We start from the raw sequence: 26,566 nt of genomic DNA on the forward strand, positions 1-26,566 counted from the left end.
CACCCCCCTTCCCCCGTGGTTAATGATAATTGGTCCCTGATGAGAAGTAAGTAAAAATGAAAATAAATATCCAGTTCCCCACCTCAGACCTTTTGATTTCGTAGTCAGATGCTTAATCAACTTGAGCATCGAGAGATTCAACATCTTTATGCATTGCATTAAATGCTTTTTAGTTATATATATTCTGTAGCTATTTTAGAACATTTTCGAGCCGCAAGGTTAAGTAGAGAACTTTGTATTAGTCACTTGAGAATTATAGTATTTAATGTTGTTGGATGTATATCAGTCACAAAACCATCCATGCCAAACTATTCACCTTTTTCACAATATTCTCCTATGAAGCCTTTTGCACAGCGGCATCCGAATGAAACATCTCTATAGTTTGTGACGCAGGTAGCCTCGTGTTGACAAGGTGACGAAGAGCAAGGTGACTGTAGAGAAATAAAGTAGAAAAATGGTTCATGTTTTTTGAAACGCAGTTGTAAATCTATAAATATGTGGTGAATAGAGGGTACATGAATCCGTCAATTCGCGCTAATCCGTCGATCCGGTTCGGATTTGTTTTAGTATAAATTTTTCAGGCAAAGACCTCCTGTAACAGCATCTCTGTTTTTTTTTTATTTACATCTACAGTATTAAGATTTTAGCTAAGTTTTTCTGACTTTGCTGGTATTTGAGAAAGTGGCTTTATGAGATTAAAAATATATTGCAAAGCCGTTGGGATCTATGAGTCTGGAAAGCTTTTCTAACTGTTTCGAGCTTTCGTAGAAAATGAAGAAGTCTGTCGATAAAACATTTTAAAACACAAATTGACTAAAGGCTGACCAAATTAATACTGACGATTTAAACAACGATTCCATTCTTTAAGTAAACAGAATCTGGTAGCTTGACTTAAATTTTCAACAGAGTCACATGTATTTTCTTAGTATGCCGACGTGCCTGGGAAACAAAGGTGGTAAGCAAGATGGTGCACGGCGCGAGAAAGTGTTTGCATGCTTTACAACATGCTATAGAAATACGGTTGTCACCACTATGAATACGACAACAAACCGACACCATTTGCAGTGGCTTTAACCTGACTGCCTTCTCCTACGATCTTGACAAAGCTGTCAAACCTTTAACACGTTTATTTGTCAAAATTAAGAGTGTTTCCTACCTCAATGGCAAAATGATGCGAACTTTTATTCCCTTTATAGTCTGTGGAGTTTCTGAACTTATCAGATGACAACAATTCGCACCAAAGCTTTCCATGAGCTCCTTTGAAGGCGGCCAGGTTTACAGAAAACAGAACGGATTGCTGAGACATTCAAACGTACAGTCAAACACATCAGACACTACCACCGTTCTAACAAGCGGCACATTCAAGTAATGAAACTCGTGTTTAATGAATGTACGTCTCGGGAAGGTTATTGTGGAGGAAGCGCGGTTGCCCTCGCGATACGCGGGGTTTGATTCTGTAACAGGAAAGAAGAACAGTTTGTAATAAAAGGACGTGATGGCACCACTCACAGGAGGGAGTGGCGAGGAAGGGACTTGCTGGCTACAAGAGAGGATAAAGTGGCCTATAGAACACTACCCCCATGTTATGAGTTATTGTTGCAAATATAATCTTCCAGAAATTTCCAGACTACTGGGTCATGTTGACTTGCATACCGTTGAACTTTCCGGAACATTTCATCAAGTCATATATTTATAAGTAATAGTAATAGAATAGTTCTTAAATGCTTTTGGAATGTTCCAGAACACTTTTTGAATATATATAAAGACTCGCCTATGTAGGGGGTAGTTGTTATCGTCGGAGCGACGACTGTTTTGAAAGCTTTACCGAGAGAGCGTTACCGCGGAAGATTGCCCGTTCTAGGGGACTTTGGAGACAGCAGTAAGAAAGATTGTGTCAGTGGTGAGCTAGGATATAGACTGTGGTGGTTTATTAACGATAATATTCTATTACCTTTAGGAGTCGCTCCTTGCTAAGAACATTTCTCGCCGTTTAATACAGTAGTTGAGTTTGTGGAATCGTAGCATTTTTCTGTCAGTAAGATTATACCGTAACATGCACGCCCTCTTCCCCCTACCATTCAAAATAATTGATGTTTATCATAACTATGGGACTCTTATGAACCTTCATTTGACGAAATCCGCTGTCTAGGGATATGAAAAACCATTTTGCGATGGTCTGTAGTAAACCAGCTTTTCAAGAATGGTTTCAAGGCCGATCAGTACCAGCCCGGCCTCCTTCTCATTCAGGTAAACAGTCGTTAATAAAGAATTCTAACTTCCCCATGAATTTTTTCTAGTTGGAAGCAGATTTTGTCAGCTCCCTCGTGTTTATTTGGCAGCCATCAATTTCAAGTACCTGAAAGGTTGGAAAATCTTGCGACACTGTCACTATAGTACCTGTTTTAATTTTAGAATTCATAAATTTTGCCAATTGGAAGCAAAACAGGTATTATTTTCAATAGCTTTTAGCTGTATAAACATCTTGGCTCCCTTGACTTTCGCCAAATTTAATTAAAAATTTTCCTCCACTGTTGCCCCAAACTTTGTTTGGTGCTCAGCCTCGGAGGCCCTCGGTCGAGTTGGGTAAAATCGGGCGATATTTCGTAAGATAAAGAAGGATAACATATGGAAAAATTCAGTTCGGTGAAAAGAAAACCGTTTTGTTGAACACTTAAAATGATCATATAGCAGCCATTTTAACAAGCCATTTCGATTTTAATTTATTCAATATTTGTTCAGGGAGCTCATAAACATTTTTTTCATATAAATTTTTATTGTCCTACCTTCTCAGTTATCAACATCTGCCGTGTCATTTATTATAGATATACGTGCATTCTGAGAGACTTAAATGTATTTATTCACTGAGGCAACATTTTAGAATAGCATTTTGCAAATAAAATCACAAACCTTCAAATTGTAAACATTTCTAGCTCTTCGGTGTTGTAATGTTATCATTAGTTCTCTTCCTCAAGATTAATTATCTAACTATAACATATTGTTTTCGAACTTTCCTTCGAAAAAAGGAAGAAAATCCGTCAATGATCTGATAGGCATAGGATATGAATGTTTCTACGAACCAAATTTTGGAAGTCTTTCATAAACTATTTTGAGTAAAAGCTTGGCAAGGTCAAAAGCCTGTAGTTAACCTCCGCCATTTTATCCAGGTCTAAAGAAATGTTGCTGTTTTCTGGCAACATTTAGAATTTAACTTGAAGTTGAATAAAGGCTTTTTCAATCAGTGACTTAGCTCAGTCTTGAAAACATTTTTTAATGTGGAGTGATGGAGTGTTATTTGCATTTAACCAAGTTGAAGGGCTGGACGTTACAGGGCAACAGATCGACTTCAACTATGTAACTTGCACGAATTAAATTTTACAACAGCAGGTATATATGAAAGGAAGTTAATTAAACATTGAGATTATGCCATTCAATAGCGTCCTAAGATATCAGGTTTAAAGAAAACTGTCGAAACAAGTTTCTAAGGAGAATTCAACTCCCATCACCACAAGTCAAGAGAAAATATAACCAAAAAAAAACGAAGACTGATGGAAGTCAGGGAACATCGGACTTATATCCAGATTCTGGGTTGAATTAATATAAAGGAATAAATATTGCCAACATTAATGTTCTAACACTAAAAACAATTAGGGATACAATGCAAACGCGTCTAACAAACCTTTTGAAAAGGCTGGATCTGGAATTAGAGCAGAAAGTTCAAATAGGATGGGATAAAAAAGACCAGAAAGCATGTTGCTGGAGAGGAGATCTCGTCGCTGATCCGGAGATATTTTGCCTTGCCTCTCATGCGACTTGTAAGCAACTGAAATATTGATTACAACCAATATAATTTGAGCGATTCCAGCTGCCCTCAATTTGCTGACGTACAAACCAGCCCTTTCCTTTGTTTTTGGAACAAAAATATGTCTCAGTGCTATGGTTGAGTTTTATAAGGGTGGAGGGGAAAACGAGTCAAAAATGGGGTTTGAACTCGTTTTAGTTATAAAATGATCCCATGACTTAATTTCCGTTTTACTCTTCCCTTAGTTCCAAAAAGCAAACATTTTCTAAATAGTATCTGATGAACTGATCGCGCAATGAGCATTTATTTACATCTAAGCTTGCCAGTAACATCTGGTCGTTTGGTTTTGTTTCTAAGGGCAGCCTAAATCGTCCAGATAAAATTCTCTGTTTTAAAATTAGGATAAACTCACAATATCCAGTTTGTAAACGCAGGCCTCACGAGAAATGCTCAACTAAGGCTGAGTGCTTTGAAATAATGTTGTAGAATCACCGAAATCAGAAGACCTGAAAACATTTCCATGTCACTAGTATTGCAATCGCGGAAAACTTTGTATTAAACGAGCGCCGCCGTATCAACTCGCTTACTTGTGGGATCTCTATACCAACTCTGCGCACCGTCTGTCGAACATTTCTCCGCTGTGACATTTTAGCGTTAAAACAAACAAAATCGTTTATTCCTTATCGTCCTTTCCCTTTCGTCGCTTATTTTCCTGGAAAATTGATAATACTGCGAGTTAGATCTTTTAATGGCCATTAGGAGTGCGAGGGAAGGGTTAATAATAATGATAAAGGAAGTGTAACCTGATAAGTTTTCCCATTGACAAGTTTGCGACGGCAGTGTTAATGAGAAATAATTTCGAGTATATCAAGGCCAGTTTTGGAAGAAGGAAAGTGCTATTTAAGGAGAAACTTGCCAAGGGTAAGGATGACTTGGCAAGAAGGAAAATCAGAAGATTTTCGCGAAATACTGCGCTATGACAAAAAATAACAGAAATGCCATATGTGGGTTATGAAGAAGTATTAACTGTTGGAAACCTATACATATCATTAAAGATTTATAACAAAAAAAAACTTTTAAAGAGAGTCTTTTGGTATAAATTTTTAATAATTTGGGAAAATGGGTTCCTATTTACGTGTTAACCCAATAATTTATATAGAAGACTTCGAAATAAACGTACCAACGTATGATTAATTCTCAATAAAGTTTGGTTTTAAGCTACACTTCAGAGCACAAATTTCCTCGTAACGAGGAAATGTTTAAGCGTTGATGGCATCATTCATTGGTCGGGTGTCCAGATAATTAAAAACATTTTTGTTCCTCTTCCCAAGTATAAACGAATAATAACGGGGAAAAGCAATATTCAGATGCTAACATCAAACAAGTATCAAGTGCAAATAAAAAACCTTGAGAAAACGCTGTTTCTGACATCAGAGCAGAGAATTGAAATAAAACGGAATAAACGAAAAAAACAAAAAACATGTTTATAGAAATCAAATCTTCTCGTCAGCAAGGGAAGAATCCCAGCTTTGTTTCAAATGCGATTAGTGACGAGCTGCAGTCAAGATCTTATTTTCCTGTGAACATTTCCAAGGCGCTGATTTCAACTAATATAATTTTCAAAATGTTTGCAGCTGCTTCGAGCTTTCTGACGTGCAAATCAATGCGGTCATTGTTTACTCAAACTTGTCAATAGAAACAATTTTTCCTTGTATTCCTACCACTTAAGAAAGTGAGGGAAGAGATGGACGCTTATTCAAAGGGTGGGGGGTTGGGGGGGGCGCTTTTTTGACATTATGAATAGGGAGTAGGCACTTATTCGGGGAAGGGCACTTATAAGAGCGTGGGCGCTTAGTCGAGGAAATACGGTGTTCATTATTTATAACCTTTATTGTGAGCAGACATCATCTTATTTAAAGTATTTGATGAACTCTTGTATTTGGCACAATGAAAATTCAATTCTAAGATTACTCCACTATATTGTAATTCTTCTAATTGCAAAAATTTTTACATAATTATGAATTTGAATTAGAAATCTTGATTCTAGTTGGCGCCCCTCTTTTTAATTTATTTTTATTCAAATATTCTTTTGCCTAATAACTGCAAATATATGAAAAATCATATTTGCTCACTGCGGTGAAGAAACGAAGATAAACGATCCTCGCAGCTATGAACACTACTGCACTAGTAGCTGAAATAAGACCTGAAAAAAATTCAGGCCTATACGGGATTTGAACCCATGACCTCTGCGACACCGGTGCAGCGCTCTACCAACTGAGCTAACGAGCCAGTTGGGAGCTGGTCATTATGTTGGATCTAAATAAACCATCCAAGTGGTGAATAATGACTTACTTGTTTTTCATTTTTTTTATACCTATTGTTATCAAATTATCATATGCACCTTTTCTCGCGGTTGTGGAGAAATTGCAGTATAATAAGGTTCTTGTGTCGGACGTATTTCTTTGTACAGTCCAGGCCCCGGTTGTTCGAAGAGAGGATAACGCTATCCACTGGATAAATCTCTATCTGGTGGATAACGCTATACGGTTTGCTATCACTTATCCGCTGGATGGCGATTTATGTGTTGGATAGCGTTATCCCCCCGGCCCTTTATACAACTGGGCCCTGGTGTTAGGTATACTAAAACGTCTTTACAACTGATTACGTACTTGCATTAAGGGCTACTTCACAAATCTTAATGACTAATAATAATGAATAATAGTTATTATTAGTAATAATGATAAGCAATAATTAAACAATAGTCCACACTTTCTATCAGTTTACTAGCTTAATAACTCACGTGGGATGTTGGAGGAGGAAGAGAGGTTTGTAAATCACGAGCCAAAGGTTGTCAAAGAAATATACAGAAAGCAAAACAGATAAAGCTCAATATGATTCGGTCAGCAAAGGCCTATTAGTGATAATGTTTAGCGAGTGCCTGAAAATGTTCTCGTGTTGCTATCCTGGCTTTACATCCTTTTTAAGATTTAAACATCACAGTAGTAGTTTCAGTAACCAGTCGACTGAATTTCCGTAAAACTGAGGGCTCACAAAGTTGTACAAATGGAACCCATGCGGGTAAAGTCCTTATTCAAGTCTCTTCCCGTCTTTGCACTCGCCGCATATAAGAAGAAAAACAATTTAGAAGCCGAACTAAACAGCAAGCAATTTATCGTCTCCTTAGCAAATTCTCACTTTGGCGTTTGAGGGGAGAAAGGAGAGGGATGGATAGATGGAAAAGGGCTCTTTTCAGTACCCCACCTCCCCTCCCCCAGTCTTCGTGAGTTTTCTAACGTAATACATGGATTGAAAGAGTTTATTGCACCAAAATATATCCCATAGCTTTGATATTTCTGTCACCGTTATCTGGGGAATGAGCCGCTACGTTTCCACATGTAATGGAGTAATAAGGATATCCTCCGGTACCAAACCCAATTCTGGAGTCACAAAGGTCACAATGGTTTGCATCGTTAGCTATATAACCAACTCTTGCTTTAGAATGAGAACTTGAAGTACCTACAGCATTAAAGCCCTCCTTGTTACAGCCCAGTTGCAAAGAGCCCTCCGCACCAATCAACTTCTTCCACTTGTCACGATCCAGTGAAGTAGCGCGGTATGTCCCATCAGCAATCAAAGAGTACAGAGAGTTGGCCTGCTTGTTAATGACAATAAACCTGAGCTGTTCACTTATCTTCATACCGAGACAGATTTTGGAGAAAGGTGTGTTCTAATAGGTCGGTAACTTGGTCTCTTGTGAGTCAAACCCAGTCCTCCCGCCGGGGGTGTTGTATTGGTTTTTATCACTCCAGTAGTGAGAGTCATAGTGAAACGTTGCCTGAAAATAATTAAGAGGATTTAATTTATCCTTAAACATAAATAACACGATGCATCACCCAAGGCAGGACTCTCATGAAATCAGTAACACAGTTCGCGTACAAGCCATCAATCTATACCCTACTTGCAGGTCCTTGCAGGCGTTTTAGATATTAGGGTATTGTAGAACTCATGCCAGAGGAATTTCTGCAAGCAGGGACTGCGATAAGAATATGGGCGAGTTGCTAAGAGATTCTATCGTAGTTTCGACGCTTCTGAAAATTTCTTGCTCCCGCTTCATCACCCGCAAGAAAACCCCGCCAAGAATATTCCGCCATATGAGGCTTACCTTGCTGCCGTCAATCTTCATTAGAGGCGTCCATCCTCCATCTCCGCATCCAAAATCCCCCATCTGACAGAGGACTGTGATTGGTTTAGAGTCAAGGTCCAGTGGAACCAGTTGACAGGCGTTTGACCTGCTTGATACGAAAAAATCCATTCTTGATCATATTATTAGAGGGGGTAAGTTTCTAAAGAAACTGTGGTGCTGCGTCAGTGGGAGAGTATAACAGGGTAATTTACTATTATCAACTGAGTTGATATTGTAAATAGGTCACCGTAAAGAGTTTCAAAGCTGACGTTTCGAGCGTTAGCCCTGCGTCAGACCCCTTCGTCAATTGCTCGAAACCTCAGCTTTAAACCTCTTTACGGTGGCCAATTTACGTTATTAACGCAGTTGATAATAATAAATTACCCCGTGGTCATATTAGTTTCCGGCGAACAATCTTCTCTTGACGTCGAAACTATTCGATAATTTTGACTCTTTTTTTATGCTCGAAAAGATATTCATTTGGTATCACTTACTTGAAAAGGTTGTAAGCTTCTTTGCAGGACCCAATAACTAAATGTAAAGAAAAAAAAATAAAAGTCAGGTGTTTCTGATATTTAGGTTCCATCACAGTCCAGTAGGGGACACAAAAGAAGAGTCGTTGTACATTTTTGTATCAAGCTATTAGCAAAATCTTTGAGCAATAAGATATTTTAAATATTACTTTGATACCACTTATAATTTACTGCCGATGGAGGGAGGGGGGGGAGGTCAGAGGATTTTGGTTGTGGCACGATGAAAGTAACCCCCCCCCCTCAGTCAAGGCTCTGCAATATTCTCGTGTATCCGCTCTCCTCAGTCTCCCTGAGGATCATGTGATCCTCCAAATCCTCCACCCCCCTCCCCCGTGATAAAAAAATGATAATTGGTGCATGAGGAGAGGTTAGTAAAAAGAAAAATAAATATTCGGTTCCCCACCTCAGACCTTTCGATTTCTCCGTCAGATGCTTAATTAACTTGAACATCGACAGATTCAACATCTTCATGCATTGCGTTTAATATTTTTTTTGTTATATATTTTCGCTAGCTATTTTAGAACATTTTCGAGCCGCAAGGTTAAGTAAAAAATTTATAGCAGTCACTTGTGAATTATAGTATTTAATGCCATGCCAAACTTTTCACCTTTTTCACAATATTCTCCTATGAAGCCTTTTGCACAGCGGCATCCGAACGAGCCATCTCTGTAGTTTGTGACACACGTAGCCTCGTGTTGGCAAGGTGACGAAGAGCAAGGTGACTGTAGAGAAACAAAGCAGGAAAATTTTTCATGTACTTTGGATAGGGAATACATGAATCTGCCAATCTGCGTTATTCAGTCAATCCGATCCGGATTCATTTTAGTATAAATTTTTCATGATAGCATCTGGGCTTTTTTATGTATTTATTTTTTTTATTTTCATCTACAGTATTAAGATTTTTGCTGAGTTTACTTCCTTTGCTTGTATTTTAGAAAGTGGCTTTGTGAGATTAAAAAATATATTGCTAAGCCGTTGGGATCTATCAGTCTGGAAAGGTTTTCTAACTGTTTCGAACGTTCGCAGAAACTGAAGCAGTCTGTCGATAAAACATTTTAAAACAAAATCGACTTAAAGCTGACCTAATACTGATGATTTAAACAACGATCCATTCTTTAAAGAAACAGAATCTGGTATCTTGACTCTAATTTTCAACCGAGTCACATCTATTTTCTTAGTCTGCCGACGTGCCTGGGAAACAGTAGGTGGTAAGTAAGATAGTGCGCGGCACGAGAAAGTGTTTGCAAGCTTTACAACATGCCATGGAAATATACGGCTGTCACCACGATGAATACGGCAACAGACCGACATCATTTGCAGTGACTTTTACCTGACTGCCTTTTCTCTACGATCTTGACAAAGCTTCCAAACTTTTAACACGTTTAATTGTCAAAATTAAGAGTGTTCCCTACCTCAATGGCAAAATGATGCGAACTTTTATTCCCTTTATACTCTGTGGAGTTTCTGAACTTATCAGATGACAACAATTCACACCAAAGTATTCCATGGGCTCTTTTGAAGGCGGCCAGGTTTACAGAAAAACAGAAAGGATTGTTGAGACATTCTAACGTGCAGTCAAATACATCAGACACTGCAACTGTTCCAACAAGCGGGACATTCAAGTGATGAAACTCGTGTTTAATGAATGTACGCTTTAGGAAGGTTCTTGTGGAGGAGGCGAGGTTGCCTTCGCGAAACACAGGGTTTGATTCTGTAACAGGAAAGAAGAACAGTCCAGTAATAAAAGGACATGATGGCATCACTCACAGGAGGGAGTGGAGAGGAAGGGACTGGCTGGTTACAAGAATGGATGAAGTGGCCTATAGAACGCTACCCCCCCTCCCCCATACCACTCAAAATAATTAATGTATAATGTATATCATAACTGTGGGACTCTAGATCTTATGAATATTCATTTAGCGAAATCCAAAACTTTTCAGGAATGGCTTCAAGGCCGATCAGTATCAGTCTTCCTCCTTCTCATTCATCTCCTCCCCTTCCCTCACAGCTCTTTTCAATAATTTCGGGGTGATCCCTGCCTGTCTACGACTAAAACAAAATTTGTACTCTTGCCGTATTAGGAAATTGCATTGTAGAGTACATCGAAGAGGTAACTGAGAATGGTGGAAAGCATAAGATATTTATAAAATCGATTGATGTTTTGAAGTATCGAGAGCTAATTTTAAGCTAATCCATGCGTTTTTCTCTCGCTTTGTTTTCGGGACAGTGCTCAGTCCTATGCCAGAATTGTTGTCAGAGTTATCAGCTGATTAAACCTGTAAGATATTTTAAGTGTTTTACATGATATTTAGCCCTCTAGTAAAATATTAAGATATTTAAAAACATTCTGAGCCTTTATGGAACGAAAGGTATGTGACGTTTGATTGGAGGCCGAAACGTGCCTTTAGATCATACGAGACCAAAGTAAACAGTCTTTAATAAATAATTTTAACTTCCCCATGCATTTTTAGTTCTAATTGGAGGTGAATTTTGTCAGCTCCCTCGTTTTTATTTAGCAGCTATCCATTCCAAGTACTTGAAAGGTTGGAGAAATCTTGCGACACTTACTATGGTACCGTTCTTGATTTTAGAATTCATAAATTTTGCCAATTGGAAGCAAAACAGTTATTATTTTCAATAGCTTGTAGCTGTCTTAACATCTTGGGTCACTTGACTTCCGCCAAATTTGATTAACAATTTCCTTCACTGTTGTCGCCAAACTTTGTTTGGTGCTCAGCCCAGGAGGCCCTCGAACAAGTTGGATAAAATCAGGCGATATTTTGCAAGATAAAGAAGGATAACATATGAAAAATTTATTTTGATAAAAAAGAGAAATTCACTTCGTTGAACACCTTAAACGATCATATCGCAGATAGATTTTTCGCAGCCATTTCAACAAACCATTTCGATTTTAATTTATTCAATATTTGTTCAGGAACCTCTCAACCTCTCAATTGTCTTACCTTCTCAGTTTTCAACATCTGTCATATCATTTTCCATAAATATACGAGCATTTTGAGTGACTTAAATATATTTATTAACTGAGGTAACATTTCAAAATACATTTTGCATATAAAGCCACAAACCTTTAAATTCTAAACATTTCTATCTATTCGGTGCTGTAATGTTATCATTCGTTTCTGTTTCTCATGATTAATTATCTAACTATAACATATTGCTTTCAAAATTTTTCTTCGGAAAAAAGAAGAACATCAATCAATGATCTGATAGACAATGGAAGCGAAAGTTTCTGCGAACCCAATTTTGGAAGTCTTTTATAACTTATTTTGAGGAAAAGCATGGCAAGGTCGAAAGCCTGTAGTTGACCTACGTAATTTATCCAGGTTTACAGGAGTGTAGCTGTTTTTTTGTCTTTATTTAAACTAAAGTCGAATAAAGGCTTTTTCAATCAATGACTTAGCTTAGTCCTGAAAAAAATTTTTCAATGTGGAGTGATGGAGCGTTAGTCGCATTTGACCAAGTTGAAGTGCTGGACGTTAGAGGGCAACACATTGACTTCAACTTTGCAACTTCCTATCAGAAGATGTATTTGAAGCGTTGATATTGTGCCATTCAATAGCGTCCTAGCTTACAAGTTATCAAGTAAATTGTCAAAAAAAGTTTCTGTAGAGCATTCAACGCCCATCACTAGCCAAGTGAAAATATAACAAAAAACAAAGACTGATAGAATTCAGGGAAAATCGGACTTCGATCCAGATTCGAAGTTCAATTACTATGAATAAATGAGGATTTAACAACAGCAATGTTCTAACACTGAAAACAAAAAGAGATACGCATTAATGAACGCGTCTAACAAACCTTGTGAAAAGGCTGGATCTGGAATTAGAGCAGAAAGTTCAAATAGGAGGGGATAAAAAAGACCAAAAAACATGTTGAGAGGAGATCTCGTCGCTGATGTGAGATATTCAGCCTTGCCTTGATGCAACTGACTTTTGAAAAAATGAAATGTTGACCACAACCAATTGAATTTGAGGGTATCCAGCTGCTCCCTATTTTCTGACGTACAAACCAGCACTTTCTTTGGTTTTGCAACAATGGATGTCTCAGTGAGCGAGAAAAGAGTTACTAAGAATAAAGGAAGTGTAACTTGATAAGTTTTCCCGTTGACAAGTTTGCGACTGCAGTGTCAATGGAAAAATAATTCGAGTATATCAATGCCAGTTTTGTTGTTTGGGAAGTTGCTATTTCAAGAAAAACTGCCAACCAAAAATCAATTGACAGTGCAAATGACTTGGCAAGAAGGAAAATCAGAAGGTTTTCGTGAATCTCTGCGCTTTTTTTTTTAAATTTTTAATAGGTTGTGATGATGGGTTCCTATTTACGTGTTAACTCAATAATTTACTAAGAGAACTTTGAAATAAACATACCGTGTCCGTGATCACACAATATGGTTACCACTTTAAACATTTTAATCATCTGTTGCATTTCCACAACCCAAAAATTAGGATATCTAATGAACGCGAGTGTGTTTCGTGATTCATGAGCCCAAGTGATGTCTTAAATTAAAATGTTTCGAAGGACTTGATGTACAGAGTTGACTCAAAAAATTTTCACGATAAACAATTTTCGACTTACAAACTACTTATCATCTGCCATCCGAGCTGAAATAGTCCCAAATTTACCGAGAAAGCTTCTTTCGAAAACAAAAAAAATCGGTTTTAGATTCATTCGTGGCTTGTAAATAAAGAGATCGACATCTAGAATTTGCATTGGAAATTATCTGTGGCGTTTCTGTAAGACTTGTGAGAGCATTCTATTAGCTTATTCTCGTGCGACTTGGATTTCCTTCAGCTAAAGATCAAGAGAATATAAAGGTCCCCTTACTTTTAGTTGTCAAAATTTAAAGGATCTACCCTAAACTTCAAACAGGCAAACTGGGTTATTTCCATGTATGACTGAAGTATCAGTCAATTTGGTTGCCAGCTTGTCAATCAACAGAGGCAAATAGATGACTGTGTTTTAGACTTTTCGATTCATCCAAATATTTGATAACTTTGAGGTCAATTATCTCCCCTTGCCAGACAGCTACAACAATAGCTTTAATTCCCCTTTATAATCCATCATTTCATCTCTGAAAACCATCAAAAAGATTTTTGGGTACTGTCGTATTTTTGTCTTGGATGCGTTTTAAAATCTGCGACTCTGACAAGCTTCACCTAGCTACACCTGTCACGCAATTCCGGTCCTAGGCGGTCACGTGAGCAAATAAAACTACATTCTATATCTCTTTATACAAGATAATTGATCAAGGAAGCCAAGAAAATGTAAACGACATTCGAGAGTTTTGTTAGCAATGGAAAATTTCACATCTAGAGAGATGTATGTGGGCGAAATGTTGATGGAATTATCGCACAGTTTACAATAAGGAATCTGTGAGAAAAAAGGAGATTTTAAAGTGACCTGTCGCGTGCTTTTTGACTTTTAAGTTCCCGTGTGTAACAACTTCGACTTTTCCAGACTGTGAACCTTGCTCATTGCCTTTTTGATGTTAGTAACCTAGAAAAGCGAGAACATAAAAATTTTCTAGAAAAACAAATACGCTAGCGGGCGCCAACTTTGAGCAAAAATTCTATGAGCCTCCTTTACAATAAACACATAACAAACCTTTAGCCGCTGAATTCGGAAACTCGAAGCTTGTCCAGGCTCGCCCTCCATTAGAAAAGCCAACTTCTATCTGTGCTGCAAGTGAAAATATTTTGTTGTGTGCAGACGATCCTCAGAAAGGAATTACTCAAGTAATGTTACATTACAGTGGAGTTGGCTTTGCCGGTTCAAACTCGTTACCTACCCGACTGGCATTTCGAATGTCATATTTATGGAAGTTCTCACACAAAGAGCTTTCTTTACAGCATGCAGTCGGTCTAGACGGTGGCCTTTACGTTTACAACCCTTTAAGCTTAGAAGTTGACCTACTTCTACAGAACAACTCGGAGTCTTGTAAAGAAATCAGAAGACTTTGTGAATTTGAAGACGGGATAGCGTTCACTGACTCAGGAGATCGAAAGGTAAAGTTCTTCCGTCCTTCTGAGAAAAACGTTAAAACCTTGATGTGCTCTGGTCAGGAAGGAGCAAGTGATGGAACGGATGAAACATGTTCTTTTACGCAAGTTCATGGCATCTGTTCTATGGAGAAGACTCTATTCGTATCGGATGTTGCTACAGGTTGCATAAAACTAGCATCGAGACTCAGTGGTATTGTGTCGTTCATAAAAGTCCTTGGAAGTATCTATAACAGTTTTGGTATCAAAGCCCAAAGCATAGGAAAAGCACACACGTCTCTTCAAGATGCCGTAGACAAAGTATCGTATGTGACAACATCGCAAAGACCGTTTCTGAGGTGAAACAACGGTACAGTGTAAGGGAAACCAAAGCAATCAACGGCCCTGAAGGAACTGTGTCTAACAAAACTCAAGTCTTACTTGAAGGAAGAATGCGCCGCCTGCGCAGCATAGCTTCAATTGATAACGGTTTTCTCGAAGACATTGATTTGCACATTTCTCACAACAGTTGTGGAAAATCTAAACGCAGTTTCCTATTTCAAGCACGAGACCTTTACCGCATTGCAGTATTTCCAAGACTTTGGAATAATTAGTGAGGAGTCGTTGAAGAGAGTAAGAAAATGGGCAGCCAGGTATTTTACTCATGAGAAATCCTACTATCCTGTCCCTCACACCAGCACGGAGTTTGCAAATGTGAACTTTGTGCCACCCCTACCTTCAGAAAAGATCAACCCCGAGACTGAAAGTGCTGTGAAAGAATTTGCGGCGAGATATCTTCCGTTGAGGCAAAGGACAGTTCGGGAGGAAACTGCCAAAGACAAGGCAGGGGCTTTACCACCGGCCGTCTACATGAAGAAGCGAGATTATACCAAAGTGGACTTGTTGACGGGACTAGGGAACGATTTTAACTCTGGAGATCAGCCAGTGGGGCTCAGCAGCGCCAAAGGAGCCGTTCAAGCTATTTCGGAAGTTGGCAATGTGACATGTGTCACATTGCTGACGACTACGTCGTTGAAGTGGCAGTTGCTGAGGTGCGAACATATGCAAACGAATATGACACGGACTCAGAAAATGACTTTTCTGACCGAGAGGATGAAGATATTACCCTAACTACGGTTTCTGATCCGGGAGGCCAATTCGTGCCCATTTTCGCTTGGATTTTTAATTACCTAATTGGAAAAGACACCCTTCAAACACAGACTAAAAGTCATTTGGAAGTTCTTAGAATTATTTCATTTCAGAATTAAGAAAAGAGGAGTTCTTATTGTATCAATTTTCGACTTGATTTTAGAATTTACGCTCTATGTGTCTTTTTAGCCAAAAATAGGGTCGAAAGTAATAACTAAGTCGCTAAGTCAATTAACAACAGTCTTTTAACTGAGAACTGACAAATGGCCCAAAAATCTAACTGAGAACTGATAAATGGCCGAAATTTTAACTGACAAGTGTACCCCCCCCCCCCCGCCCCTCATCCGGACCGTCATTAAGGATGTAGCAATATTCATGCAAACCTTCAGAATCATCGCATTGAGAGATTTTATGTATTATACCTATTTTGGTGAAAACCAAGAGAAACCTTGGGAGGGGGAGGGTCAATTTACCCCGGAAATCATGTACCAAAATATGACACTTCCCAAGTGTTAACGAATGATAACAGAGAAAAGTAATATTCAGATGTTAACATCAAACAAGTAGCAAATGCAAAAAACAAACCTTGAGAAACCGCTGTGTCTGACATCAGAGCAGAGAAATGAAATAAAACGGAATAGAAAAAAAACAAAAAACATGTTTATAGAAATCAAATCTTCTCGTCAGCAAGGGAAAGAATCCCAGCTTTGTTTCAAATGCGATTAGTGACGAGCTGCAGTCAAGATCTTATTTTCCTGTGAACATTTCCAAGGCGCTGATTTCAACCAATATAATTTTAAAAATGTTTGCAGCTGCTTCGAGCTTTCTGACGTGCAAATCAATGCGGTCATTGTTTACTCAAACTTGTCAATAGAAACAATTTTTCCTTGTATTCCTACCACTTAAGAAAGTGAGGGAAGAGGTGGGCGCTTATTCAAAGGGTGGGGGGTTGGGGGGGGGGCGCTTTTTTGACATTATGAATAGGGAGTAGGCACTTATTCGGGGAAGGGCACTTATAAGAGCGTGGGCGCTTAGTCGAGGAAATACGGTGTTCATTATTTATAACCTTTATTGTGAGCAGACATCATCTTATTTAAAGTATTTGATGAACTCTTGTATTTGGCACAATGAAAATTCAATTCTAAGATTACTCCACTATATTGTAATTCTTCTAATTGCAAAAATTTTTACATAATTATAAATTTGAATTAGAAATCTTGATTCTAGTTGTATTTTCTTACTTTAGCGTTTCTAAGATGGTGTCTCGGCGCCCCTCTTTTCAATTTATTGTTATTCAAATATTCTTTTGCCTAATAACTGCAAATATATGAAAAATCATATTTGTTCACTGCGGTGAAGAAACGAATATAAATGATCCTCGCAGCTATGAACACTACTGCACTAGTAGTTGAAATAAGACCTGAAAAAAATTCAGGCCTATACGGGATTTGAACCCATGACCTCTGTGACACCGGTGCAGCGCTCTACCAACTGAGCTAAGGAGCCAGTTGGGAGCCGGTCATTATGTTGGATCCAAATAAACCATCCAAGTGGTGAATAATGACTTACTTGTTTTTCATTTATTTTATACCTATTGTTATCAAATTATCATATGCACTTTTTCTAGCGGTTGTGGAGAAATTGCAGTATAATAAGGTTCTTGTGTCGGACGTATTTCTTTGTACAGTTCAGGCCCCGGTTGTTCGAAGAGAGGATAATGCTATCCACTGGATAAATCTCTATCTGGTGGATAATGCTATACGGTTTGCTATTACTTATCCGCTGGATGGCGATTTATCTGTTGGATAGCGTTATCCACCCTTTATACAACTGGGCCCTGGTGTTAGGTATACTAAAACGTCTTTACAACTGATTACGTACTTGCATTAAGGGCTACTTCACAAATCTTAATGATTAATAATAATGAATAATAGTTATTATTAGTAATAATGATTAGCAATAATTAAACAATAGTCCACACTTTCTATCAGTTTACTAGCTTAATAACTCACGTGGGATGTTGGAGGAGGAAGAGAGGTTTGTAAATCACGAGCCAAAGGTTGTCAAAGAAATACAGAGAAAGCAAAACAGATAAAGCTCAATATGATTCGGTCAGCAAAGGCCTATTAGTGGTAATGTTTAACGAGTGCCTGAAAATGTTCTCGTGTTGCTATCCTGGCTTTACTTCCTTTTTAAGATTTAAACATCACAGTAGTTTTAGTAACCAGTCGACTGAATTTCCGTAAAACTGAGGGCTCACAAAGTTGTACAAATGGAACCCATGCGGGTAAAGTCCTTATTCAAGTCTCTTCCCGTCTTTGCACCGCATATAAGAAAAAAAGCAATTTAGATGCTGAACTAAACAGCAAGCAATCTATCGTCTCCTTAGCAAGTTCTCACTTTGGCGTTTGAGGGGAGAAAGGAGAGGGATGGATAGATGGAAAAGGACTCTTTTCAGTATCCCACCTCCCTTCCCCCAGTCTTCGTGAGTTTTCTTACGTAATACATGGATTGAAAGAGTTTACTGCACCAAAATATATCCCATAGCTGTGATATTTCTGTCACCGTTATCTGGGAAATGAGCTGCTACGTTTCCACATGTAATGGAGTTATCAGGATATCCTCCGGTACCAAACCCAATTCTGGAGTCACAATAGTCACAATCGTTCGAATCGTTAGCTATATAACCAACTCTTGCTTTAGAAAGATCACTTACGGTACATACAGCATTGAAGCCTTCCTTGTTACAGTTCAGTTGCAAAGAGCCCTCCGCACCAATCAACTTCTTCCACTCGTTACGACCCAGTGAAGTAGCGCGGTATGTCCCATCAGCAATCAGAGAGTACAGAGAGTTGGCCTGCTTGTTAATGACAATAAACCTGAGCTGTCCACTTATCTTCATACCGAGACAGATCTTGGAGAAAGGTGTGTTCCAATAGGTCGGTAACTTGGTCTCTTGTGTGTCAAACCCAGTCCTCCCGCCGGGGATGTTGTATTGGTTTTTATCACTCCAGTAGTGAGAGTCATAGTGAAACGTTGCCTGAAAAGAATTAAGATTTCATTTATCCTTAAACATAAATAACACGATGCATCACCAAAGGAAGAACCCTCATGAAATCAGTAATACAGTTCGCGTAAAAGCCATCAATCTATACCCTACTTGCAGGTCCTTGCAGGCGTTTTAGATATTAGGGTATTGTAGCACTCATGCCAGAGGAATTTCCGCAAGCAGGGACCACGATAAGAATATAGGCGAGTTGCTAAGAGATTCTATCGTAGTTTCGACGCTTCTGAAAATTTCTTGCTCGCGCTTCATCACCCACAAGAAAACTCCGCCAAGAATATTCCGCCTTATGGGGCTTACCTTGCTGCCGTCAATCTTCATTAGAGGCGTCCATCCTCCATCTCCGCATCCAAAATCCCCCATCTGACAGAGGACTGTGATTGGTTTAGAGTCAAGATCCAGTGGAACCAGTTGACTGGCGTTTGACCTGCTTGGTACGAAAAAAATCCATTCTTGATCATATTATTAGAGGGGGTAAGTTTCTAAAGAAACTGTGGTGCTGCGTCGTAAATAGGCCACCGTAAAGAGTTTCAAAGCTGACGTTTCGAGCGTTAGCCCTTCGTCAGAGCCCGTCGTCAATTGCTCGAAACGTCAGCTTTGAAAGTCTTTACGGTAGCCAGTTTACGTTATTAACTCAGTTGATAATAATAAATTACCCCGTTTCCGGCGAACAATCTTCTCTTGACGTCGAAACTATTCGATAATTTTGTCTTTATTTTATGCTCGAAAAGATAATCATTTGGTATCACTTACTTGAAAAGGTTGTAAGCTTCTTTGCAGGACCCAATACCTAAATGTAAGGAAAAAAAAAAGTCAGGTGTTTGAGATATTTAGGCTCCATCACAGTCCAGTAGGGGACAAAAAGGTAGAGTCGTTGTACATTTTTTATCAAGTTATTAGCAAAATCTTTGAGCAATAAGAGATGTTAAATATTACTTTGGTACCAGTTATAATTTACTGCCGAGGGAGGGGGGGGGGGGAGATCAGAGGATTTTGGTTGTGGCACGATAAAAGTAACCCCCCTCCTCAGTCAAGGTTTTGCAATATTCTGATGTATCCGCTCTCCTCAGTCCTCCTGAAAATCATGTGATCCTCCAAATCTTCCACTCCCCTCCCCCGTGATAAAAAATAATAATTGGCGCCTGAGGAGAAGTAAGTAAAAATAAAAATAAATATTCAGTTCCCCACCTCAGACCTTTCGATTTCTCTGTCAGGTGCTTAATTAACTTGAACATCGACAGATTCAACATCTTCATGTATTGCATTTAATATTTTTTTTTTGTTATATATTTTCGCTAGCTATTTTAGAACATTTTCGAGCCGCAAGTAAAAAGTAAGCAAAAAATTTAAAGCAGTCACTTGTGAATTATAGTATGTAACTCCATGCCAAACTTTTCACCTTTTTCACAATATTTTCCTTTGAAGCCTTTTGCACAGCGGCATCCGAACGAGCCATCTCTATAGTTTGTGACACATGTAGCCTCGTGTTGACAAGGTGACGAAGAGCAAGGTGACTGTAGAGAAACAAAGTAGGAAAATGGTTTATGTACTTTGAATAGGAGGTAAATGATTCTGCCAATCCGCGTTATTCCGTCAATCCGGTCCGGATTTGCTTTAGTAAAATTTTTTCATGGTATAAACCTCATATGATAGCATCTAGGCTTTTTTATTTATTTATTTTTTTATTTTCATTTACAGTATTAAGATTTTTGCTGAGTTTACTTCCTTTGCTGGTATTTTAGAAAGTGGCTTTATGAGATTAAAAATATATTGCGAAGCCGTCGGGATCTACGAGTCTGGAAAGGTTTTCTAACTGTTTCGAACGTTCGCAGAAACTGAAGAAGTCTGTCGATGAAACATTTTAAAACAAAAATTGACTAAAAGGCTGACCAAGTACTGACGATTTAAACAAAAATCCATTCTTTAATTAAATAAACAGAATCTGGTTTCTTGACTCAAATTTTCAACCGAGTCACATGTATTTTCTTAGTCTGCTGATGTGCCTGGGAAACAGAAGATGTTAAGTAAGTAAGATAGTGCGCGGCACGAGAAAGTGTTTGCATGCTTTACAACATGCCATAGAAATACGGTTGTCACCACAATGAATACGACAACAGACCGACACCATTTGCAGTGGCTTTAACCTGACTGCCTTCTCTCTACGATCTTGACAAAGCTGTCAAACTTTTAAGAGTAAATGTCTCTAAAAATCAAAGAAAAATAACAAAATCGCGGACATGGTCAAAAAATCGTTTCGTCCCATTTTTTGTCTACAGGTAGCTATAGGTACTGCTTAAAGTGAAGTGAGGTTAGTTTGTGTAAATATTCATTTTAACGGAAATAAACCGATACTAATTGCATGATCGAAAATGAGTGCCTGCGAGCTCTAAATTATGCAGTTTTCAGGCCGTCCTTGCATGAACTAAAATGCAACAGCAGAACTCCTCTAGCTATAAATATATACTTGTGGCCTTCCATTACCAAGTTGTAGTGATATTTTTTACATCGCGTCCTTCCTGACGAAACCACGGGTTAATTACCAGTGGACGTGTTCGCCATATTTAATTCATACCAAACCCGGCCTAATGTAGTGTGGCAAAAATGCATGTGGTAGTTTCTCAAAATCTCCAGAAATACTATCACGAGGGCTTATAAGGTGGGTCTTCAAATTCATCGTTTAATTTTTCTGGTATCTTCTGCTGTTTTGATGTACCAACCAACCAAACTTCGCTAAAATTTTAAATGGCGCCATATTGAAATGAACAAAATCAACATTGCAGTGACACAAGCAAAGCATTGTTTGAGTCGCAGCCGCACTTAACTTTTTATTTTTGCTTTGAAATCAATAGTTCCTTACCTTAGAAATCTTTATATATCTATATAGGCCCTTGTTATTCCGCTTGGAAGATATTTTCGAAATACTGTCATTTGCAATTTGGTGTGAAGGGGGCCGACCGGCTAACTCGTTGAAGCCACTGAGCCGGGATGAGTAAAATAAAGTTACTTGTTGTTGTCACTTTCTACAGCGTGTCACAACCCAGTTACCTTTAGTCTACTTTGATCCTAATTTGGTTTTTTTTGATGTCTCACACAAAAAGGGTCCCGCACAAAACGGCAGGTAACGCTAGCGATTTGCCGAATTTTAATTTTTCACAGGTTCCTGTCACTCTGCGTGACATATGATAATCTGTCACGTAACGAGATCAACAAACAATTCATTCTGCCTCACATATAAGATCTAAACAAATATATTGCCATCATGAACGAGAACGATACAACAAAGAAATAGACTTTAAAAAATTTCACAAATATAAACCGTACAGTGAAAACCTTATGGAACGAAAATAACGATACGATTTTCCCATGGAAAACAAATGTGATCGGTTAACGAAAGTGAACAAAAAACAAAAGCGTAATAATCGTCGGTGAAGGGAATAAAGACAACGGTTGCTTTAACTCCAGCAGAAAAAGAATGTCTTAATCTTTACATGATATTGTAGGTGGCGTTTGTGGCGCAAAGGAAGCCACAAGCGTTTTTTACAATTTTCAGGTGCTGAGACAGAGATTGAACTTATCTTAGCAAGAAGCGGGATTTTCGTGAAGCCTGATACACGGAAGAGCTGCTCCTCTTCCAAACCAAGAGAAAAAGAAAATGAGAATTGAACCTGTAAGATTAGAACATTTTGTTTCTTTCATAACGAGTCCACACGTTACTCAGGATGTTCCTTTCGGGGAAAAACTTCTAAAATTGTCGACTGGCGAGATCATAAAAACACCCAATGTTATCAGAACAATGATACCAGAGCGTATTGTCCAATAGTATCAACAATACTGCTGTGAAACCAACTTTGAGCCTATGAGTAAGAGAACTTTGTTACAGAGAGTTTGGGCCGTGTGTTCTTCATCTGTTCGCAAGTCTCTATTCAGCATCAGGAATGGAAGCGGTTGATGCTATAGAAAAACTAGTAGACAAGCTTGTTGACTGTGGCAAGAATCAGCAACGAGCGAGGTAAATTAAGCAGCAACTTCGTTTTTCGAAGCAGTACCTAAAGGGCGACTACAAGGTGGGTGCATATTTTATAATTATGCGTTGCCTTCGCAGAAGTGATGTAGTAAACTTCTTACTATGATTCACGGCTACCTCTTTCTTTCTCTCCAAGTCTTCTTTATGCTTAATTGATGAAACAACAGTTTACAATTCACTGTAATACGCTTACACACATGTATACAACGCTGAGAATCGATTAAGTAATCTTTTTGAAATGTCGATCATATGCGCATGCAATGCTTTGTAAATATACATTGAATCACGCGCTTGTCATTTTACTTTTTATTTCAGGTACATGCGGTGGAGGCCTCAAAGGTTTCCGATCATTGTCGAATTTACGCGCTAAGTGACCCGAGCAATGCTGAATTTCGGGGCTCCTGTGACCATCTCCACAATGAGCCATATGAGCAGTGTTATGAGTTACAGGAAGTATTGTGTACCATAGAAGATGAGTGTTCAAGTGCGCTCTCGTCAGCAGAAGATCAAGCTGACATGCAACTTACCATCAAACAGGCAAGGGATGATATCATTTGCTGGAAAGCCCATCAGCTACGTTCAGTCCACCAAGCTGAGGCGAAGCATTCAGTTTTAGCCAAACTCGACAGCCGATCGGTGTTGTTAGTCCAGGACTGGGCAATGAAATATATACCCCGAAAATATCGAGAGGTGCAGTCAGATTGGTTTGCGAGCGAGGATTGCCATGGCTCATTAGCGTTGCCATAAGACGGTCAGAGGGTTCTGAGCACTTTGAATCACAGACACCTGTTCACGTATTTCAAAGCTGCGCCCAAGACAGTGTGACTGTGGCTTCGATTATGCTTGACTGCCTCACTACCCTGAAAAAGGAAATTCCAGAGCTGGAAATGGCTTATTACAAACAAGATAACGCTGGCTGTTATCACAGCGGAAATTCAATCATCTCAGCTAAGCTGGCCGTTGATGCCATGGGAGTGGCTGTTGTAAGAAACGACTTTTCGGATCCTCAAGGTGGAAAGGGGGTATGTGATCGCAAAGCGGCAACAATCAAGGGAGGGTACGTTGGAAGGTACGTAAACGAAGGCAATGATGTCATCAACGCTCTACAGTTCAAAACAGCCATTGAATCTGGAAAAAGAAACCACAGGAGAGAAAGCAAGTTATGTTGCTGCCAAACCGTCAAACACCTTTAATATCAAATGGGATGGCATAAGCTTACTCAACAATTTTGAGTACGATGAAAGTGACACATGAGTGTGGAGAGCATTCAATGTGGGTTCCGGTAAAGTAGTGCCATGGGCTAAGTTCGAAGGAGTCATGAAGTAGCCCGAAAAATTGGAAATCCTAGACTCGCCATCGCAGAGTCCAAGTGGTGCACCGACGTTCAAGATTGTGAGACACCGACATATTAAGGAAAGCTCTGTCAAAGCAAATTTCTTAACTGAAAGCGAAAACCAAGATCGAAGCTGTATTGGGGAATATAAGCCAGATGACATGCTTTTCCCGTGTCCAGAAGAAGGATATGTAAAAGCCTACAGTCGCTTTGCAAACCTCCAGACACACCTAGATACTGGAAAACACCAAATGATGCTCGAACAGGAAACTCTCTACGATGAAGCTAAAAGAGAATATTCTTCCAGGCTGATGGAGGGACGCAGTCGAATACCAAGCGTTCAAGTTGCTGCACGATCAAAGAGAGACGGCTTGCCGCCTCTTCCAATGGGTTGGGCCTTGAAGACAATTAAGAAAAAGGTGCGTTTTACAAGGAAACAGACCGAATTCTTAACTGACCAATTTCAAAAAGGGGAGTATAATGGACGGAAAAGCGATCCACAGGAAGTTTCGAAAACCATGAGCCTAGCAAGAGACCAAGCGGAGGGACGTCGATTTCAACCTGATTAAGTCCTTACGTCGCAGCAGATTAGTGGCTTCTTCAGCCGTCTTTCAGCAAAGAAGCGATTAGAAGTTACAGCCGCCGGTAACCGAGGAAAAGCTAGTGAAATCTCAGAAGTGGACATGGAGAGCGTCGAAAAGGACAAAATTTCCGCCGAAGCTGAGAGTCATCTATCTGCAGTGTGTGCAAATGTGATGAGAGATGTGGCTATTCAACATCCGATTGTATCTTTCGATCTAAATATCTGCGAACTTGTACAAAAACGCACACTCACAACTTTAAGAGTGGATAGGCTAAGAGACATGTGCATCGACCTTGGGCTGGATATTTCTGACATTTCACCTCAGAAGAGGAAAAAGCCATTCATCGCACGACTCACACAATTAGTCCAGGAGTGTACCTGCTCTTCCAAGTAACTGAGCACTGAACGTTTTACGAATAACTGATCTGCTGATTATAAAAGCGGTGCGTGTATTATTTACATGAAGGCGTTGCGTGACAGCAGAGTCCTACATATCGGATTTTAGTCACTCGAGCTCACCATTGCTTGTGAAACCTCCTTATCTTTGTGTCGGACGATTTTCAGTAAATTCGAAACTGGCGAGTGCAGAAGGCGCAGAAGGGATGCAAATGCTCGAATCCATGTTCACTGGATGAGAAGTAAACGGAAACTAACGGCTTTGTGCCAAATTTAACCTTTTGAGTGCAATTCAACTGTTTAACCTCTTGTGTGTAGAATTGTGTAGAATTATGAAGAATTACGGCGTGATTCTCAAAGGGTAGCAAAAGTCGAAAATTGTTTCTCCTGTCTCCGTATATAAAAATCAAGTGTAGTTATAGACATTTTAATATGTTTCTAGTCATTTTAAAGGCCAGTGAAGATATAACTGACCAAAACACTTATTTGTGTCCGACGCGTTTAATTTTGTTATTATGCATCTCATTATGGCGTCACGGTAATTTAACCGAAATTCGGCTGGTGGTCATCTTTTGATAGTCAAAGGTCCCAAAGAAATAAAACCCACATCGTAAAGAACTATCTTTCAAGGCTTCTTGGTAGTGTTATTGTAAACTTTGAGACACTACCACATGTATTTTTGCCAAGCTATTCTAGGCCACCTTTGCCTTAATTTCGAAAGGCCGAAGATGTCGTCTCTTAATAGGGACGTAGCTTCTCCAAGAATAACATGAGACAAAAACTATCACTTTGTCTCGATAATGCAAGTCCAACTCAATATTTCTATGACTAGAAAAGTCCTTCTGTTACATTTTTGTTAGCATGACAAGTGCCCGAAAAGTGCATAATTTCAGGATCGCGCTTGGTCAAATTTGAGCTATTTACCCCCGGAAATGTTAAAACAAATTATTCCCGTTAAAGTGCATATTTCAAAAATCTAACCCCATTTCCGTTTGCTTACTAGATAAGGCTACCCACAGGCGAAAAATGAACCAAATCGATTTTTGACCGTGTCCGCGACTTTTTCGATAATCTGTGATTTTTACTGACATTTACTCTTAACACGTTTACTTGTCAAAATTAAGAGTGTTTCCTACCTCAATGGCAAAATGATGCGAACTTTTATTCCCTTTATACTCTGTGGAGTTTCTGAACTTATCAGATGACAACAATTCGCACCAAAGCTTTCCATGGGCTCCTTTGAAGGCGGCCAGGTTTACAGAAAAACAGAACAGATTGCTGAGACATTCTAACGTGCAGTCAAACACATCAGACACTGCCGCTGTTCCAACAAGCGGCACATTCAAGTGATAAAACTCGTGTTTAATGAATGTTCGCTTCAGGAAGGTTCTTGTGGAGGAGGCGAGGTTGCCCTCGCGATACACAGGGTTTGATTCTGTAACTGGAAAGAAGAACAGTCCAGTAATAAAAGAACATGATGGCACCACTCACAGGAGGGAGTGG

The 26,566-nt window shown here is 39.1% G+C and overlaps 1 protein-coding gene and 2 pseudogenes across 2 annotated transcripts; 1 reads left to right on the top strand and 2 right to left on the bottom strand.

Moving 5' to 3' along the window:
- Positions 1-7,021: 7,021 nt before the first annotated feature.
- On the bottom strand, positions 7,022-10,275 carry LOC149044388 (uncharacterized; annotated as a pseudogene).
- Positions 10,276-16,720: 6,445 nt separating this feature from the next.
- On the bottom strand, positions 16,721-19,111 carry LOC149044389 (putative skeletal organic matrix protein 5). The gene is made up of 2 exons (XM_089210732.1): positions 19,028-19,111; positions 16,721-18,703 (listed from the first exon to the last, which is right to left on the bottom strand). The coding sequence occupies exons 1-2, from the start codon at positions 19,088-19,090 to the stop codon at positions 18,185-18,187; spliced, it is 582 nt and encodes a 193-aa protein (XP_089066858.1). The 5' UTR covers positions 19,091-19,111; the 3' UTR covers positions 16,721-18,184.
- Positions 19,112-22,379: 3,268 nt separating this feature from the next.
- LOC149044390 (uncharacterized) lies at positions 22,380-25,683 on the top strand (annotated as a pseudogene). Its single transcript, XR_016188033.1, has 2 exons — positions 22,380-22,394; positions 23,067-25,683. The product of XR_016188033.1 is annotated as an uncharacterized LOC149044390 (transcript).
- The last annotated feature ends 883 nt before the right edge of the window (positions 25,684-26,566 follow it).

This window comes from Pocillopora damicornis, chromosome 6, assembly GCF_964200805.1.
Source record: "Pocillopora damicornis chromosome 6, jaPocDami1.2, whole genome shotgun sequence".
NCBI classification, from domain to species: Eukaryota; Metazoa; Cnidaria; class Anthozoa; order Scleractinia; family Pocilloporidae; genus Pocillopora; species Pocillopora damicornis.